Source organism: Mauremys reevesii, linkage group 3 (genome assembly GCF_016161935.1).
Source record: "Mauremys reevesii isolate NIE-2019 linkage group 3, ASM1616193v1, whole genome shotgun sequence".
NCBI lineage: Eukaryota > Metazoa > Chordata > Testudines > Geoemydidae > Mauremys > Mauremys reevesii.
Genome location: NC_052625.1, coordinates 100,521,159 through 100,539,980, shown reverse-complemented (window position 1 = coordinate 100,539,980; position 18,822 = coordinate 100,521,159). Strand labels below are relative to the sequence as shown.

The 18,822-nt window shown below is 40.3% G+C and overlaps 1 protein-coding gene across 10 annotated transcripts in view; it reads left to right on the top strand.

Moving 5' to 3' along the window:
• SAMD5 (sterile alpha motif domain containing 5) overlaps positions 1-18,822 on the top strand; it is a 725,756-nt gene that overhangs the window by 148,135 nt on the left and 558,799 nt on the right. For 5 of the 10 annotated variants that reach the window (XR_005597179.1, XR_005597180.1, XR_005597182.1 and 2 more), the window contains 2 exons: positions 2,223-2,307; positions 2,408-3,287. The exons of 1 other annotated variant lie outside the window; for it this stretch is intronic. Coding sequence is in view for 1 of the 9 variants with exons in the window: in XM_039532958.1 (XP_039388892.1) it covers positions 2,408-2,455 (48 nt within the window). In the remaining 8 variants the exon portion in view is untranslated. Of the gene's footprint in view, positions 1-1,058; positions 1,100-2,222; positions 2,308-2,407; positions 3,288-18,822 lie in introns of those variants that run through there. 4 more of the 10 variants (XR_005597186.1, XR_005597185.1, XR_005597183.1 and 1 more) reach the window with 3 other exon arrangements.

Genomic DNA, 18,822 nt, shown 5'->3' with positions numbered 1-18,822 from the left:
TGGATGCATTGGGGAAATAGAAATCAGGGATGGTTTGTGCTCCCACATTATGGACTTGGATGGGCCAGTGGAAGAATGAGAATAGTACCTTTATGGATGCATTTGGGGAGGTGTTAATTGCTTATAGGGGAGGGGTTGTATGCCATGTATTGTCGTTTTGAAAAACCTGACCACTTATGAAAGGGGGCATGGGGGGAACAGTATGAATTCATGTAAATAACTGTTGTGTGTCCCACCCCCTGTTTTCCTTTCCCTTCCTTCCACAATTGCTAGACATTTAGCACCGGGGCAGGGGGTGGAGGCATCCATGGGGGAAGGGTTCGGCATTGAGGACTATAGGGGGCACATTTGCCCTGTCCAGTCACTCATAGAACCTTATTGTGTGGGCCACCCAGGCACAGAGTTTTCCAAGCTGGACCTGGAATGCAGGCCAAGGTACCACAGAGGGGATGCGTTATTGTGGCCATTAGAGACAGCAGCCACTCAAACAGTTTTCTCTGTTGTGCTCTATCTGTCTTCACTTGACCCCCATTTCTGTTCCAAGAACTGCGAAGTAATTGCCTGCTCCTGCACCGCTACCCCATCCTCAAGCTGTGAAGCAAGCCTAAGTGTCTTCAGTTGCCTCTCGGCATGTCTTTCCTCTTGTTGCAAGTGCCTTTGCCTTTGGTCCTCAATCTGCTTGTTGGTCCTGTCCAGAACTTCAATCATAAGTCCATCATGGAAATGCTTCTTCTTGGAATGGTCTGTGAGGGTATGATGAGCCAGGCTTCTGCAATATGGGTGACCTGTAGAGGTACATCAGCCTGTAGAGGTTGAGGGGCTTGTAATAAGACAAGACACAGAGAGTTATTGTCTCAAATAGCTCAGTGCAGGAGTACAGAAAAATCATTTTGGAATTTCAAGGACAGAAAATACCTGGAGGAAGAAGGGGTAATCACTAGCAGCCAGCATGGATTTACTAAGAACAAATCATGCCAAACCAGCTTAATTTCCTTCTTTGACAGGGAAACTGGTTTGGTGGATAGGGGGAATGCGGTGGACATAATATATTTGGACTTCAGCAAGGCTTTTGGTACAGTCCCACATGACATTCTAATAGGTAAGATGGAGAAATATGGGCTTGGGAGAACTACCATTAAGTGGATTCATAATTGGTTAAACAACCACAAACAAAAAGTACTATTAATGGAATGATGTCAGATTGGAGGGAGATCTCAAGCAGGGTCTCACAGGAATCTGTTCTGGGTCTGGTGTTGTTTAACATCTTTATTAATGACCTGGATGTAAGATAGAGAGCATACCAATAAAATTTGTAGATGAGACAGAGCTGGGCAGGAGGGTGTTGCCAACACTTAGGAGGACAGAGCTGATATTCAGAGGAATCTTGATAAATTGGAGAACTGGGTTATAAAAGTCAACAAAGACAAATGTACGGTGCTACACTTAGGGAAGAAAAAACAAATGCACAAAATACAAAATGGAAGATAATTGGCTTGGTAGCAGCATTGCTGAGAAGGATCTGGGAGTTCTGGGAGTTGTGGGGGATCACAACCTCAATATGAGTCCACAAAGTGATGCTGTTGCAAAAAAAAAAAAAAAAGCAAATGCAATTTTAGGTTTCATTACATAACATGCAAGTCATGTGATGTAATAGTAGCATTCCTCTTGGCACTGGTTAGGCCTCAGCTGGAGCACTGTGTCCAATTTTGGTCACCAATATATAGAAAGGATGTAGAGAAACTGGAAAGGATCCAGAGGCGAACAACGAAGATGATCAAAGGGATGGAATGCAAGCCATATGAGCAAAGGCTGAAGGAACTGGGTATGTTTAGTCTGGAAAAGAGGAGAATAAGGGCGGACATGATAAGTCTCAAATACTTGAAAGGCTGCCATAAAATAGATGGAGAAAAGTTGTTCTTTCTTGCCACAAACGGCAGCACAAGAGGCGATGGATTCAAATTACAGCATAGCAGATTTCGATTAAATCTCAGGAAAGGCTTCCTAACTGTAAGAACAGTAGGGCAATGAAAAAGACTGTCTAGGGAGGGTATGGAAGCTCCTTCACTGGAGGTTTTCAAAAGGAGGCTGCATAGCCATCTGTCTTGGATGGTTTAGACACAACAAATTCTGCATCTTGGCCGGGGGTTAGATTAGATGACGTTATGGTCCCGTCTATAATTTTAAAACTGATTCTATGATTTTTTTTTTAAACTGAACGTCAGTGTAGTGGCATAGGGCTGCTTCATATCACAGAAGCTTCCTGGGCACAGTCAAGTTAATCACAGTGAAAGAAGTGCTGAAAGAATGGTAAGCTAATCACAACTTTGTTTTTCTCCCTAGTAAAATGGAGTTTGTGGGGAGGTCTGGTGGCCGCGCTGTGCTACATAAGCCATCTCTATCATTTCAGGCATTGCACATTTTGGAGGATGTAACAGTTTTTGTGTTGCCCGATTGACAAAGAGAGGTTTTGTTCCAAGCTGCTGGTGGGAACCCAGCTGCCTATGCAGCCGAAGCATTCAAAGTTTTGGTGACTGAACAGCACATCTACAAGTGGAATATGCTGGTGAGCTATTGAGGTGGCCCTGAAAAATATACCCTTTCCCGAAATGTGACTACATATCAGGAGTTCCTGCTGCTGGAAAAGTTTGCAACTAGGATTGGGTCAGAATTCCAGAGGGAATCAACAGGATGCGACGTTAACATCTACACAGCTTAGTGCCTTCCCATGGCTTCCGAGACAGCATGTTAGGACTGCATGCAAACAAACACACACAACTCCAGTGCTACCTTGCTTCTCCCCCAGGCAAATTTCTGGATTGAATTCAAACTCCCAGTTATATTTGGGACTAATAATTTTGTCACCCACAGTATGCATGGACTATATGTAAGAGAGATCGACTACATTTGAAAATGGAGTACAATTAAACCTCTTTCCCTCTTCTCCCCCCACCCCCCAGTTCAGTCTTTTCAGGTGACTTGTGACACGGTTGGGTTGGTGCCTGTACCTGAAAGGTAATAGAAAGTTCTTATTTTAACAAACTGGAATGAAATAGCAAACATTTACACCTTCTCAGTCAAAATTCTGTTTTCTGTGTTTGTTTTACTGTTTGCATTTCTCGGTCTCCATTTGGAATTCCATGTGGCGGAGAAAGGGTGGGGACATACCAAGATGCTGGTATTAGCAGCTACATATTGCTTACCTGGGGCTTATAATATTTTTTGCATTGGTTCAGAGAGTGGAAATCCTTCCTGTTCCTATATTAATAAACTCAGAAATGGAAACTTTACCAGGCTCTTTGTTTTTTCTCCCGGCAGACTGTTCCTCCGGGATGAGAGGGGGCATTAAAATGCTCCTCCAAGTACGGCCCCCAGGATATACCACAGCTGCTCTTGTGACAAAGCCTCCTCTAGGACCAGGTTTATCAGCAGTTGCTTCATTTGGTGCTTGCTGCAGGCTCCCATCAATTCCCATGCTGGCTTCTGGGAACAGCAGGCACCATACCAGCTGACAGGTCATCATGTACCACTCAGTGTGAGGCACAGTCCCCAGCACCCAGTCAAACTCATCATAAAATTACACGATGTTGGCAAGTTGCCAGAGGTGTGGTTGTGGTCCCTCTTTTTTTGTTACTTGATGTAGAGCCGCTTAATGCATTCTCTGCACTGGTCATCAAGTCCAGTAAAATTTCAGCATGACCAGCTTCTTCACTATTTGCTGGTATGCATGGTCAAATCTAGTACTCTTACTAAAATCAGTTGTTTTGCTGGCCTTGCTTCAGAGATTCATGAAAATCTGGCTATGCTCTTGCAACCATGATGAAACGTGCTTTTAAAGGACTTCTGGTCAATACCCACTGCAAATGCCAAAGGTTCTGCTGAGGTGTGTTTGCAGCTTGGCAGTCAGAATAAAATGGAAGGGGTAAACGCCAAGCTGCTGTACTAGAACAAGGCGAGGGGCTTCCATTTCCCTGGAGTCAACAGCAATTCTTGGGAGAGAGAGAGAGGACAAAGGAAGTACTATGGGGGGATTCCAATGACCTCAATCTGGGATGGGGGACTGCATCTACACTGCAAAATAATAGGGCTCAGACTCCGTGTCCTGCCTTGGCTCACACTCTTCTCCTTCACGGAGGCCATGCATCTGAGCCAGAATCTGAGAGATTTGTGTGTAGATGGAAATGGGGGTTAGGGCTTGAGCTTGAGTCTGAGCCTGGGCTTACATTACAGTATAGACATACCCGGATAAGCCATCACAGAGCAATCTGGAGCTATCGCCTTGATTGTGTCTCAACTGCTAGCCCAACCCCAGGGTCACCAACATGGCCAGTGGATGTGCGGCTTCTCAGCCTAGGCATGTGGCAACAGGAGACAGAGCATGTATTTAAGTCCCTGTGAATGGAGTGTGGGAGGGTCAACCATTGCCACATGGAAGAAGACTGGGGAGAGAGAGAGAGGGTAGGAGGGACTGTGCCTAGCCTGAAATGCTGACAAAACCTAGGACTCGCAGACGGGATGGGATTAGACTAGAGGAGGGAATATTTTAGGATATGTGATATTTTGCAAAGATCTGTAACTCTGTCACCCCTGTCCTGCAACATTGGGTGCCTTACAATGCCTTGCTGAAGTAGCCCCCACCTGCTCACAAACAGCCTTCCATCATGCAAGGCACACCCTGAGTGTCTCTATGTAACTGCAGCTTGACAGCTACATCCTGGCTCCTACCTGCCGTGGATATGCTGCAAGGTGACCCCAACACCCCTCCATTCTGGATTCTCCGCCCCTCAGAAATGTATGTCCTGTACTGCCCAGCCCTCTCCTGGCCAGTACAAATATATAAGTCCATTATTCCTTTAAGGGAATAATGTACCAGCTTATTATCTTAAATAGAGTTACCCAGACACATCAACTTAAATACAATGGATTAGAAAAAACAATAAAACAAGTTTATTAAGTATAAAGAGAGAGATTTCAAGTGAATATAAGTAATGAGGCATAAAAGTCAGAAATAGTTACAAGAAAAATAAAGATAAAATGCTTACTAGTGTATAACTTAACAAACTATATTAGATTCAAGCAAAATTTCTCACCACATGCTTCCAGCAAGATGACTGACCAAACTCTTCAAGTCAGGACCCCTCCCCCAGAGTCCAATGGCTGTTTCCTTTTGTCCTTTCAGGTGCAGAGAATGTGATGGAGAGAGAGGGAGAGAAAGAAGGGCGCCTTAGGGTGTTTGCCCCTACTTTTTATAGTATCAAGACTTCTCTTGAAAAATATTTCCAGCTGGGAACTAGGAGACAAAAGTGTGTGAGGAAGGATGGTCCCTGCTGGATTTTTTTCACCTGTTTGAGTTTTCTTTCTTTGTTCTCCCTTGCTTGATGACTCTATTTACTGCTTAAATGCAAATTAAGGCCTGTTTGACTAGTTTGGTGATACGTGAGTTTTGAATATGCAGTCTTAGCATCATACGGGGAAAACTTATAACTTCACATACAATGTCGCCACACATATTTTATCAGAATAGTAATGACCAGCAAATTTTGAGTTTTCAAATGATACCTTGTACAGAGATTATTACAGTAGTGTGTAGGGTGTGAACACAGGGGTGTATTTTGTCACACTTTTCTGCCACGCTGTTCCTAAATATGTCAAACTAGAAGCTACAGTGCCCACACCTAGATGGAGCTCTGGGAGAGTATGTGTAAGCAGTTGGAGGGGGGACAGGATGGGAGGTCTGAGGCACTGATTTGAGGGGCTAGCGTGTCTGAATTGTAGAGCCCCACTACTCAAGGAAGGGCTTAGACAAGAGGTCTGAGCTGGGGAGCATGCCCTGGAGACCCAGAGCTAGAAACAGTGACTGGGCTCGGCCCAGACCAGTATGCTGGGAAGCACATTGGACCCAGCAGCCGGGTCCACTTACAGCAGGCTAATTACTGTCCATGGGGAGACTGGGCCAGGTTGTAACACTGAACAGTGAATGCCCTCAAACGTACACTGATCTTCACAGCAGACATTCAGTGCCTCATAGGTTTAGGCCCTATATGTGGAGTTCTTGCATTTTGCCAGATGTCCTGCCCTTAGTTTTTTAGCAGTTTCCAAAGTTTTAATTGTTCTTGTCCATAGTTAAAATTGTTCTAATTTAGCTGAGTAAGTCCAAGTGTATTGTGTCTGTTGTCAGAGATAATTGCTAGTTGGTAAAAGAAACTTGACAGGTTCATTGCCTTTACGTATTGCATGAAGAAGACTGCTGGGCTTTTTCAAGTTGCTAAGAGCACACAAAAGGGTCAGACATGGTCACAGAAGGAGCAGCAGTTTGATAGACAAGGGCTTACACACTGTTCCATGAGAACGGTTTCTCTAACTTAGATATATCTATCTGATCTGTCATATCTTTCAAAAATGCTGGAAATACAAAAAGATAAAGGTTTTATGACTTTTGCTTTCACTTTGGAAAACCAGTGGGTATCTGAGTACTGTGTGCTGTCAGATATACTAGGATATCATATGTACAGAAGCCTTACTGTTATAACTTGCTGTGTTTCATACTGTTAGGTACAGATCCCAGCATATGACAAATATAGGCATCAGGAAGACCATACTGTTCAGTTAATATCATAATATCATATCTGGTGGTTTTGAACAGTGACTTAGATAAGGATAGTGTGTTCTTACATAAAGCACGCAGCTCTTTTAAAAATGAACGGAAAGAATGAGGAGGCTCATCCGTGGAGACATTTAAATTAGATTAGAAAAAGCACTGGAAAGTGAGTCAGGGGAACAAGTCTGCACTGAGAAAGGGATGGAAAAGATGATTCAGTAGGGCTTTTTCTTCCTCTCTTTTATTATTATTTATTTAATTAATTTGTATTGTGGTAGCACTTGGAGGCCCCAACTTTTGCATTTTTGATTTTTGTCCTTCCTCAGGGCAAAACTTTTTTTCGAGGACATGTGCTCCTGGAAAGGGATTTCCCTTTTTCAGCTAGCTCTAGTTGAAACAGAGGAGGCAGAAATGTAGCTGATGGCACATAATCCTCTTTCTAGTGTTTAAAATGGAAAATACATATTTCTAACCTAAATATATGTTTGTGAAGATTTTGTCCCAGTTCATTGCAGCAATATGGTAAGAATTGTAGTGAGTAAAATCACTGAAGAAACTATAATGGGATTCAAAACTGTACATTTTTAATGACCTTCCCTCCTGTCCAGCCAGCTCAGCATCAACTGGGCATGTTTTTAGCACATTTGGATGGATATGATTGGCACTTCATAACAGGGTAGATGAAAAAGCAAATAAGTTAGATTTATAATATAAAGCAGCAATTACGTGGAAAAAGAGAATAATACACATATATTTAATTTTTTCCCTTGGCCGACCTAAGTAATTTAGTTGTGTTTCTTCCCCTCCTCTTTATTTCCCTCTCCTTTTCTTCTCCGCCCTGAGAAGTGTGGCTTTCCTTTCTCTTTCTCAAGATAGACAGTTAGCAGTACGATCATGTCTGTGTTGGGAAAATCCATCATATTAGAAAACATGTCAGATAACACATTTCAATTAACATGATGTTAAACATGCCTTAGCACTAAGGATTTGTCTACACGGGGAGTTATTGTAGAATAGGTATTGCTGATTAATTCCTTCAACTAATTCAGAACAAGACACTTTTTATTCTGGAATAAGAGCATCCCCACAAGCTGATAATCAGGAATAGCTATTCTGCTTTAAATTCACACTCTTTCTTATCCAAATTAATTTTCCTGTGTAGACAGACCCTTAAAGATAACCCACAAGGTTAACCACAAACAATTAACAATTTCTAAACATGATGTATCCTTCCGTATACTTAGGCTTTGGAGAAGTCAATGTTTATTTTTTATGATGACAGATAATATTGATATTTATCTTTAAGCATTTTTTTTAAATTTCTATTTAAATTTCCACAGTTGTGGGAAATTATGGGAGCATCAGACATCAAGGAGTCAGTCAATTATTATTTGATGACAGTAGAGGTTGAGATTCAAAAGGTTAAAGCTTTATGACAGTTAAAACACAAAGTGTCAACATTGCATGTCGAAATATGCAAAGTAAATATTATTAAATCAAATGCTGATAAGTTCTCAAACAGATTTTTTTCTTACTTTGCCTATCTGTAAATGTTGATTATTATGATGGAAATACGTTTTCATTGGTTTCTGTGTATATGGTGAAATCGACATTTACCAATCAAACTCTAGTCCTTCTAAGCCTACCTAGACTAGATACATATGTTAACTAAAATGTGCTAACACATTTCTAACATGCCTCATTTTCCCAGTGTTGATGAGGCCTCTATTAGTCAGAGAGCAGTGGCCTCCCTTAGACACATGGGAAAGTGGATGCAGAAGACAAAGGACTTTATCTGGGATTTTTTTCCCCTTTGATCTGCGAACATGACTTTTACAAGTGAAATATTTTATTTTCATTCTTTCCTTTGTTAATGTATGTAAGAGTTATGCTGTTTCCTGTATCTATTTTAGATTTATATTTTCTTTATTGGGATCTGTACACTGGAAATCTTTGTCTGTCTGAGGGATCGTTCATGTTTAAAGCATTTTTGTATACTCGGAGGACAAGAATTTGGTAAGAGATTCTTGTTGTCATGATCTGTGAGGCAGAATTTACCTTGCCATTGTCTGGGCTGTAGAAGTTATTTTGTGAGATTTAGAATGTGATTGTGTATGGAGTTTGCAGTGATTTTTATTATTATTTATGATTTATTTATAGTAGCAGCCACTGTCACAAAGCTAAGCACTTTTCAAACATTCAAGGGGGTACATTCCTTGCTCTGCTGACCTCATAATCTAAAGAGAAAGAGAAAAGGAACAGAGGTCAAGGGAAAGGGGAAAAACAGTAAGCAATTTAGAGCTTTCAAGTTGATAAGTAACTGAAGTTTGATGCAATGGAAGATGAGGAACCTGCGGAAGGCTTCAAAGAGGGGAGTGACATGATCAAATTGACAGGTGAGGAAGGTGACTGTATCAGCTGCATTTTGTTCAGAGAGCAGGATGTTACCGAAATCAAGGTGGGACATAATGAGGGCCTGAACAAAAGGTTTATATGTAGGAAAGAAAACAGTAAATCTTGGAGTTGTTAAGACAGAAGAAGCAGTAGAATTTGAGTATGTCTCAGGTGTGTGGGGAAGGATGGAGAAAGAAGTCAAAATTAACCCTGGGATTTCAAACCTAGATGATGGCAAGGATGATTGCTATTATCATCACTGATAGAGAAGTGGAAAAGTGGAGGTTTATGAGGACAGATAAGGAGTTCTGCTATGGCCATATTAAATCATAATCAAGTACTTTAATAGTTAAATTATTTAATGTAATGTCTTTCATCATCCTGATCTATCGGATTTGCAACCTACACAGCATATACAAGATCGTATCCCCAATTCTTCAACAGAGTGGATCAACGCTACACTGGAGTTTGGGGAAAGCAGTAAAGAATACTCTATGTAGTTGAAACTACAGGATGAGTTTAGGTAGGTGGACTGTAGTTACGCAAACTGAGTTAACAACCTAACTTTTGAGACCAAAGCCATGTGAACTTTAATGACCGCAAATAGTCAATGCCTTGGCTTTAAACTTCAGTCAAACAAACAAACAAAGGCACTTACTGGAACATAGTTTCTCCAGATACTGCTGGAACATTACTTCCATACTGATCGCAAAGGAATGAGAGAAACCTCACATTGTTTCCTGGGTTTTACTAGAATGTTTTACCCTAGTAGTTATCAAGCCTGCTTAGCTTATGAGATACAACAAGATCTCAGGCCAAAATGCTTTGGGTAATAAATGTGTATTTTATTAAAAATGTTCACCCCAGAAAAAAACGCTCTGTAGCACATGCACATTGCGTAAAAATTTGTTGCCAATATATGGATAAACCATATACAGAGGGGATTAACCAGGTCTCACTGTGTTTATAAAAATGGAGGTTGGCAACCTATCCCTTTCATTTGTATATCACAGATACTCTGAATGGTAATAATTAACTTCTTCCTGGCATAAGATCATCTTCTAAGCCTTAGTTTTTCTAGAATGCACTTATTTTTGTGTTGTTATTATTTCCCAATGTCTGAAGTGAGTGTGGCTGAATGTTACAGCAAAGTGAAATGAGCTCTACTGCAGGGGTTCCCAAACTCTTTTCCTGGAGGCCCATCTATGCAGCTGCAACAGGCATTATAGCCCACTATTACCACTTCTTGAGGGAAATTATTTATTGTCATTATTACATATATAAAAACTATAACACTGTAAATAAACAATACACAAGGTTCCTTTTCATTTTAATGTGAACAATTGTAATGATAGAAATCCCTAGCAATATGCATTTAAAGAAATGCTTCAAAATCTTTGAAACCAAACAGTTTTAGTAAAACTACACTTTAAAAATATTTTCAGATCAAAAAATAGTGTTCAGACAGGGAAAACACAAGGTATAAATTTACAATGTATAAAATTGAACAGTAAGCAACACAACGTTCACAAAACTGTAAGAACACGTTGTGTTATTATTGATTTAAAACAAAATAGTTGTCCAACGTTAAACATTATATTGCTTTTTCATTTTTTTTAAGATCTGAATTTCTGTCTGTGTAAGTAAAGACCCAATCTTACTCTCTACTAATTAGAAAAGACTCAAATATTGTAAATAAAAATGTAAAATAACAGATGTATTATAACACACCGAGGCAACAGGTTTCTGATTCCACTAAATGAGAATCCAGACATCAAGAATGAGCCATCATATTTTCTTACCACTTTCTTTATTTTTTTGGCAGGCTCATTTTGTGTAGTTGTAGATGATCCGGGACTTTCATTATCTTCTTCACTAGTGCACCCTTCTCATTTTCGAAAAATAAATCGATCCATGCCAGATTGCTGTTCTTTGCTGTTGTAAATGGCGGACTGTGTGTACATTGCTAAGTTGTACTTGCGAGAACTAAACAACATATTGCATCTTGGTTTTTTAAAAATAAATAAAGTTTTTTCTATGCTGTGTCCCACATATGCATCTCAAAACATCACATTTATATAGCTTTTACTTAGATTACATGAGTCACGTGGAGTTAAAGATTTTCTAAGAGCTTGACTGAAGAATGCAGTTGCGCCGGCAGACCACCCGGGACTGTGTGCGGCCCACCTTTGGGTTGTGGCCCACAGTTTGGGAACCCCAGATCTCCTGTACTATGTGCTTTTACACTGACTTTTCATTCCTCCTGTTATCGTAGAGTATCTCTTGTCTTGGCTCACATCTCAATGTGCTGTAATTCTCTTCAGTGGTCTAGGGTGTCCTTGCGTGGTGACCTTTTCTAATTCTTAAAACAACATTACGCAGAGAAATAGTCCTTAAGCTTGTGTAATGGAAAAGGTAGGGTAGACCCTTCTTTACAATAATGGTGCTTGCTTTCAGAGATGTCACAAAATGACAGGCAGCTTTGCATTTAATGCTGCACCTGCTTGTGGTGACTAGAAGTGATGGTTTGATAGGAAATAGTGACCACTGAGGGAGCACTGTCATAATGCTCTGAGAACTTGCCTGTTATCTTGTGACAGTTATAGAATCTAACACGTAAGTAACCAGAGAGAGAGAGAGGTACGCCATCACCACTTTTCTGGTAGCAACCCCAATTCTTATAGTCACATGGCAATTACCACAAATAGAATAAAATTATTGAGCATGGAATTGTGCTGACTTACATCTGATCTGCATTTGGTTCATCATCTTTTTACTTTAAGGTTGGAGAGAATTCACAGAGCTTCCACCAACTGCAACTAAAGAAACAACAGAACTCAAAACATTTGAACAGATAGTTCCCCCATGACGGAATTTTGGCTGCAAAAAAATTCAGCTCTCCAGATTCTGGCCCATACTGGTGATTTCTTTGCTTTGAAGCTTGCTCAGTGGCAGATTTTAAAGCAGGGGTCAACAACCTTTCAGAAATGGTGTGCAGAGTCCTCATTTATTCACTCTAATTTAAGGTTTTGTGTGCCAGTAATACATTTTAATGTTTTTAGAAGGTCTCTTTCTATAAGTCTATAATATATAACTAAACTATTGTTGTATGTAAAGTAAATAAGGTTTTTAAAATGTTTAAGAAGCTTCATTGAAAATGCAGAGCCTCCCAGACCAGTGGCCAGGACTCAGGCAGTGTGAGTGCCACTGAAAATCAGCTCGCATGCCGCCTTTGGCACGCGTGCCATAGGTTGCCTACCCCTGTTTTAAAGTGTTTAACTCACCTGTTTTTGTTTTTTTCTTTTTAAAATTCTTCTTTCAGAGTATCCACTGCAGAAGTGTTGGATCTTTTATTTTACCTGCTTTGCCATTCCTCTCAACATATGGCCCCAATTCTCAGTCTGTTCAACCCTGCACTGATCCCAGGAATGGAGGGGTCAGGTAGCAAATGTGGCTTTCTGGGGACAATCTGGCCTCAGGGTTGCTGTAAGTACACTCCAATGAGCCATGAGAAGCAGAAAATAGCTGGCGCTCCAGCTAAATCCCTTCCTTGTCCTTTTTTGTCCATGACACATCCTTACACGGAAGGGTCCTCCTGCTCTATGCCAGCAGGGGAGCCCTTCACAAAGTGGGTATTTCCTCAGGGCCCACTTCCACTCTCTTGAAGTTTCTTCTGTGCTGCTGGAGCAACGTAATGAGGCTTCAGCAGAATGGAGGATCTGGCTCCTTCTTACTGGGAACCTCTTTAAGTCTGTGAATGCCAGTTGGAGCCTTTCCTCAAAATTTCCAGCAGAGAGGGGAACTCTGCACTGACTTACTCCATCCTGACAAGGATAGGGGGAAGGGTGTCACTCTCCAAGCTCTGAAGGGAATCCAGCCCAATGCAGCATATTGTCCTCCCCCCCTCCATTTTATATACCAAGGAAAAACTGTCCAACAATAAAATCTCTCTTTAGGGTTCCAAAAAGTGCAACCTCTGACATTTAATGGTGTCTAATTCTGCAGTATTTTTTCATTTTTTTAAAAAAGTTTGTAAACACACATTTTTCTGCCATTAGTTCTCAGTGTCAGCTAGTGTCTCCACCCACCATCTCTCTCTACCTCTCATTCTCTCTCTCTGTGGCTTGATTGCCTCTTCTTATGGAAGTACCTCTGGGTCAGAGGATTTGAATATCAAGATTTATGTGGAAGTGAATTTTTACATGTAAGTTGTTATCCTCCGGATAAGGGGCTTCAAAGTGGAATGGCAATGTTGACCGACTGGAACAACAGAAGTACATGTTTGGGCACTTCCACAGTAATGAAAATCAAATTTTGTTACACTTCAATAGAAAAGCTCTTGGCAATTTAAATTAGAGTATCTGTTCTTCTTTTCTGTTTTGCATGAGTTAATGTTACCAGTGATTTAGGTGAGACTTTGTATGTGTTGGGTAGATATGAGTTTGGAAGCCTGTTTTTTCTGGGACTTTAAGAGGTTGCATAATGGAACTGGGCTGCTATGATCCGTAAGCAGTGTGTTTGTAGGAATCAGAAATGTGAAGCAAAAGCAGAGAGCAGGAGGCATAACTGGAGGTGATATATTGGGAAAGGTTCTTGAGACAGGAGAGTGGAAACAGCAAATTACACAGTGAAAAGTTGGTTCTTGCAACAGAATAATGTAATAATTCCCCAAAATGAATTCTGAAATCCCAGTTATTTGTGAGATCCGGTAAAATACATATGAACTTTGAAGTAGCATTCAAACTGAAGTATACTATTTGTGCAGGCATATTACAGAGATAAGTTGGGATCTTTAGAAGGCTTAGAAGAGAATGGACCCATTTCTTAAATATTTTATTCTATTTTCATACTTATTTGCATTGAGCAAAGGCCTCTGACAAGAGAGTGTGCACATACAATGATAGGCAATGCTTCCTTCCCCCAAATGCATCTATGTTCTTGGAACAGCTTTTCCATGGGATTTTAAAAGATGGTTAGGATTAGAAGAGAAAATTTCTACCCCAAACTCTTCCGGGTGGATGTTCACATGCTGTGCCCAAAGTGCGAGAATTCGCCCCTAAATATTGAGGAGAACAACAAAAAATAATCCACCCAAAGGTTTTTGAAAAGCACATAAGGTTTGTTCTGAATTTTTATCATAATCTTTCATGGCATGGGATAAATGGTAATAAAACACCACTGTCATTTTAAAAGTAACAAAACCCATTTTTTTTTATACAGAGGCACAAAGGAAAAGCATATGGGTATGTTTATAAAACATATGGATACCCAGGTGTAAAGAAAACCCAAACAAAGTAGTTGGCTAGAACCCCTGAGGTGCCTCACATAAAAGAGTTTAGTGGAATGTTGCCAGTTTTCTTTTCTCTCCAAGAACAAACGTTCCTTTATATCACAAACAAGTAAAAACAAATAAGTCAGACAGTATACATCTGCTGGTAGGGCAGAAATAGTCACTGCTTGATTCTCTCTCTTCATACTGGTGATTTTTGTTCAGCTCTTGGAATACAATAGCCTTTTAAAAAAATAATTACATTTAACCTCACTGGTAGTTGCCTTATGGCACACTGTTAATAGAGTCAGGTTCACTCAGTCTTGGCCATGGTTACCCAGCTGATATTTCTGCAATGCACTGAGGGCACTGCCATAGTAACCCACCTTCTTATAATGAAGATCTTATCCTGAAAGAATGTTTTTGCTATAGTTTCCACTGTAGTGACTTTATTGCATTTGCAAATAAAATTTAAATGGCTGAATTTAGAAACATAATTCACATATTGGTTCCTTACACTCTATGCAAATTTTTGTTAGTTTTGTGCTTCTGTAGTAATGTGTTGTGTCTCTACGCTCCTGTTTTATGGTGGTCATTTAGACACATAAATGGTGTAAAGGTAAACACATACTTATAATAATTAGAATAGATGAACAATTGTCTTTAGGTGAACATAGCATCAGCCAAGTAGATTACTTTAAATCCACATGAATCAAGTCCTGCAGTATCTGCAATATACATGACATACCAAGTACTTCTACTGAGTCTTCTTCAAAGCTAAATAGGTCTCTTCAGTGGTTACAAATTAGATATAAACGTTGGTATAGTGCATTATGTAAGAGCTGCTGCTTCTTCACTGAATATTCAAATTTTTCAGCACACACACCACAAAATAGTTTTATGTTCTGGCATAGAACTCATGCATCACAATCTGCTTAATTGTGATCAGATCAGGCAAAGGGAAGGACACGGCTTTTTATATATTTTGTAGATTGTGTTGCAAGAACAACTATTGGAGTTTTCCATCAACACCACCTGTTCAGTGGTGCTGGAACATTTTTTATAGTGGGGGTGCTGAGAGCCGTTGAACCAAACTGCAAACCCTCTATATAATGGAAACCACTTCAAGCCACGGGGTGTGGCAGCAGTCCCAGCACCCCTAGTTCCAGCACCTAGGCACCTATTCAGTGACTAGGGGACAGAGTTGGGATTTTCAAAGGCAATTAAAGGAGTTTGCACAAGAATTGAAAAATTGAGGTCCAGTTTCCTTTATGTTCCTTTGAAAATCCTGGTGCCGGTCTTTAGTTATACTGGCTTTATGCAGCCCTTTAAAATCTGAAGTGACCTTTTTTTTTTTATTGGATTAATTGAGCAAAGAAATAAAGCTTGCTTCTTGTCAGTAAATGGTGGCTATTTCCCACCCCCATGAATAAGATCCATATTTTAAAGGTTGGTCCTGAAGTAATAGTGTGGGATAGCAGTGGGAGGACTGAAAAATTAATCCAAAATACAGATGTGTCCACACAAACATATTTCCACGCTAACTGATTTGAAATTAACTTAGTCCACTTTTAAAGTTGATTATCCAGTTTTCACTAACTGGCCAGTTAAACTGAAAGAAGAATTGCATTAAAATAACACCTCATCCCTACCCTCTGTGTAGACAAGAATTTACGTGGGAAAGAAAACCTTTGATGTTTATATTTAAAATTTTCATACCTCTCTGCAGTCAAATAGTATGGTTTATAGTGTGCCTCTACAGACAACATTGAAATGGGTGTGTCCCTGTGCGCATACACAGGAGGGGCCACATACCTACTGCAATTCCAAGTGGAAATGTGACTAAGGCAGATACAATTCCTCTGGGTGCGCATGCACACGGCGGCAGAATCTGCTACTACTCTGTATAGTATTATATGGTGGGGTTGTCTGCCAGAGCAGGAGACTGGAATCAATGACCCAGGAGATCCCTTCCTTATATAGGTGTTTTTATACAGGTTGCAGATGGAGGCAGAGAAATAGCCCTCATCTCACTCTTGCCCAACCCCTTAAGGTATTTCAGATACATTTTCAGATTTCTATTGTGCCTCAGTTTTGATATTGGAGAAGTTTTATAAATGATGCTGTCAAATATCATTTATTAGGGAGGCAGCTTACCATGGAAAAGTGTGTCCAACTGTTAGTGTGAAACAAATAGCCAAATGACACTCGGCCCCAACCCGTGACCGAAAAGCAATTGGGCACCGTAGGCTTCATGTCACAATTTGTTTTGCCATTTGTTGGATGTAATTCATCTAATAAAGAGAAACTGCCCCCTGCCCCCACCTTTCTTCTTTTGAAATGGAAATAAAAATGAAATCCAAGCCCAGTTCCCCAGACAGCCCTGGCACTCTTTGAACACTACAGGCATTTCTAGTGTTTGTTGTAAACGAGGTAGAAATAATCTTCTTAAAGGCAAGTCCTGCCTTGTCCTTGTTTGTGTCACTCATCTTAACACGTTTGGTGTAATTTGTTCTGAATGTCACAAATGATCTTCGCCTTTATTGCATATTAGTTGGCACTGGGTTTGATTGATATTTTTCTCTCTAGATTTCCACTTGAATGTCAGACTAAGTTTTGAATTTTACAGGACAAACGGAAGGCCTTTCTTTGTTATGGTAAAGTCTTTTACAATATTGGATTTGGGGAGACACAAACAAGATTGGAGAGAGAAATGCAGTGAAACCAACTTCAGGATTTCTGTGGATTCAATATATTTCACTCTACAAACTAGGTTTGCTGCACTTGGAAGGGAATCTTTCCCCTTCTTCCATAGCCCCAGACAATGCCGGACACAATGGAATCAATGTGATTCTGCTACTCTAAGGGCTTCCCTCTTCTCCTATATAAGTAAACACTCTCACTCACCATTTTTTGGCTTCTTGTTGTGTTTTTCTTTTTGGATAAGAAATGCAAGTGAGAAAACAAGTGAGAACTCCCTCAGTGTAACACAATTGTCTGGATATAGTGGATACAATGCTGTGCCGTGTTTAAATGTTCATTTCTGTGTCTACAGTGACCTTGACTGGACTGCCCAGATGTTCAACATCACAGAGGGCTCAAAAATTTGAGAAAATCCTAAAGAAAGAAGAGGACATGCTGCAAAAACTGTCTTCAGCACTCTACACCATGCAGTATATGAACCCTGAAGTGCAGGATTCATTAAACAGCAATCCAGACATGGCATATGCAAACTTGTGACTGTACAGTCAACCAACCACCACATTGCTGCCTTGTAATGAATAATTGTGTGTGTGTGTGTGTCTGCTTCATATTATTATTATGGATAATAGAATAACAGTGTAAGCAGTGCAATTTCCCATGCATAAGGCAGCAAACATTACTGTGTTCTTTCAGCCCAAATGCATATTCAGCCTCAGGACTTGAACCTCGGTGGTCCATGCCTCACTGAATGTTTCACCCTTCCTTCCACACAAATTATGGAGGTACAGCAGCAGCGCTTTACTGGGATGCTGCTGCTGCCTCCCCAAGTCTCCCATACACACATCTACTTTGGAGCTGAAGGAATCTAAGGGTTGGAAGGGTTTGGGGAGCCCATGCAAGGTATCCATACCTTGCATCAGAACAGCCTCACTCTGCAGGTGTCCCTGTGCATCCCCATGAATTAGGTTTGAAAGGTAGGGTAGGTGATGGTGAGAGCCAGGCCAAGGCGGTGGATCTGTTGTTAAGTGGATTCACCAGATATTACATATCCATCCCAGAACTCCACAGAGTGAGGGCATCAGGGGTTGGGGGCTACTGTTGCATCAAGGGAGGCTGTCTTTTCTCCTAACCCCCCTAGAACATTAGGCTATTCTGGGTCGGTGTGGGAGACTGGATTTTAAGCCCTTCTTACTGTAAAGTATTCCAGACACTAAAAGAGTTTGTCTTATGACTGTTTAAATATAAATTAAAGTATTAAAACAAACAGGAAAGAATGGAGAAGCTGGATAGGACAATGATTTTATATAGGGCTATGAATGAAGGCAAATTTTAAGATGACTTGCTTAGCCAATTCTTACTAATGTATTTGAATCTTTCTAGCATGTTGCTGCATTTACTCTGAATTTTTAGGATAAGAAATTCTAAGTAATTTAAACTATTAGAATATTGTCATGCAAAAATAAGGATTATTACAGCACCTGGTATTGTAACAGGCAGTAGCATCAATGTTTTCTGTGACTTTACTCTTACAAATATATCATTGATTTTACTTAAGGATTTGATCCTTTGTGTGTGTGTCTCTTTATAGTTGTCATTCTTGGTTTCTCAGTGGATGAAAAAGCTCTAATTTATGTGATATTAGATGGCTAATTCAAGCCAGGAGATTAAGGATATGTGTTCACAAACGTACCCACAAACACTCACTCAAAACACCTTTCTTCATCCTCTTTTCCCTCCCTCTAAATGTGGACTTCCTTATATTAACTGGGTGGATGAGGGGTAGGAAATGAGAATTGAATTAAGGTAGAAGGTCGTGCAAAGGAAAGGAGATGAAAGCCAGAAAAAGGTAGGCACTTGTATT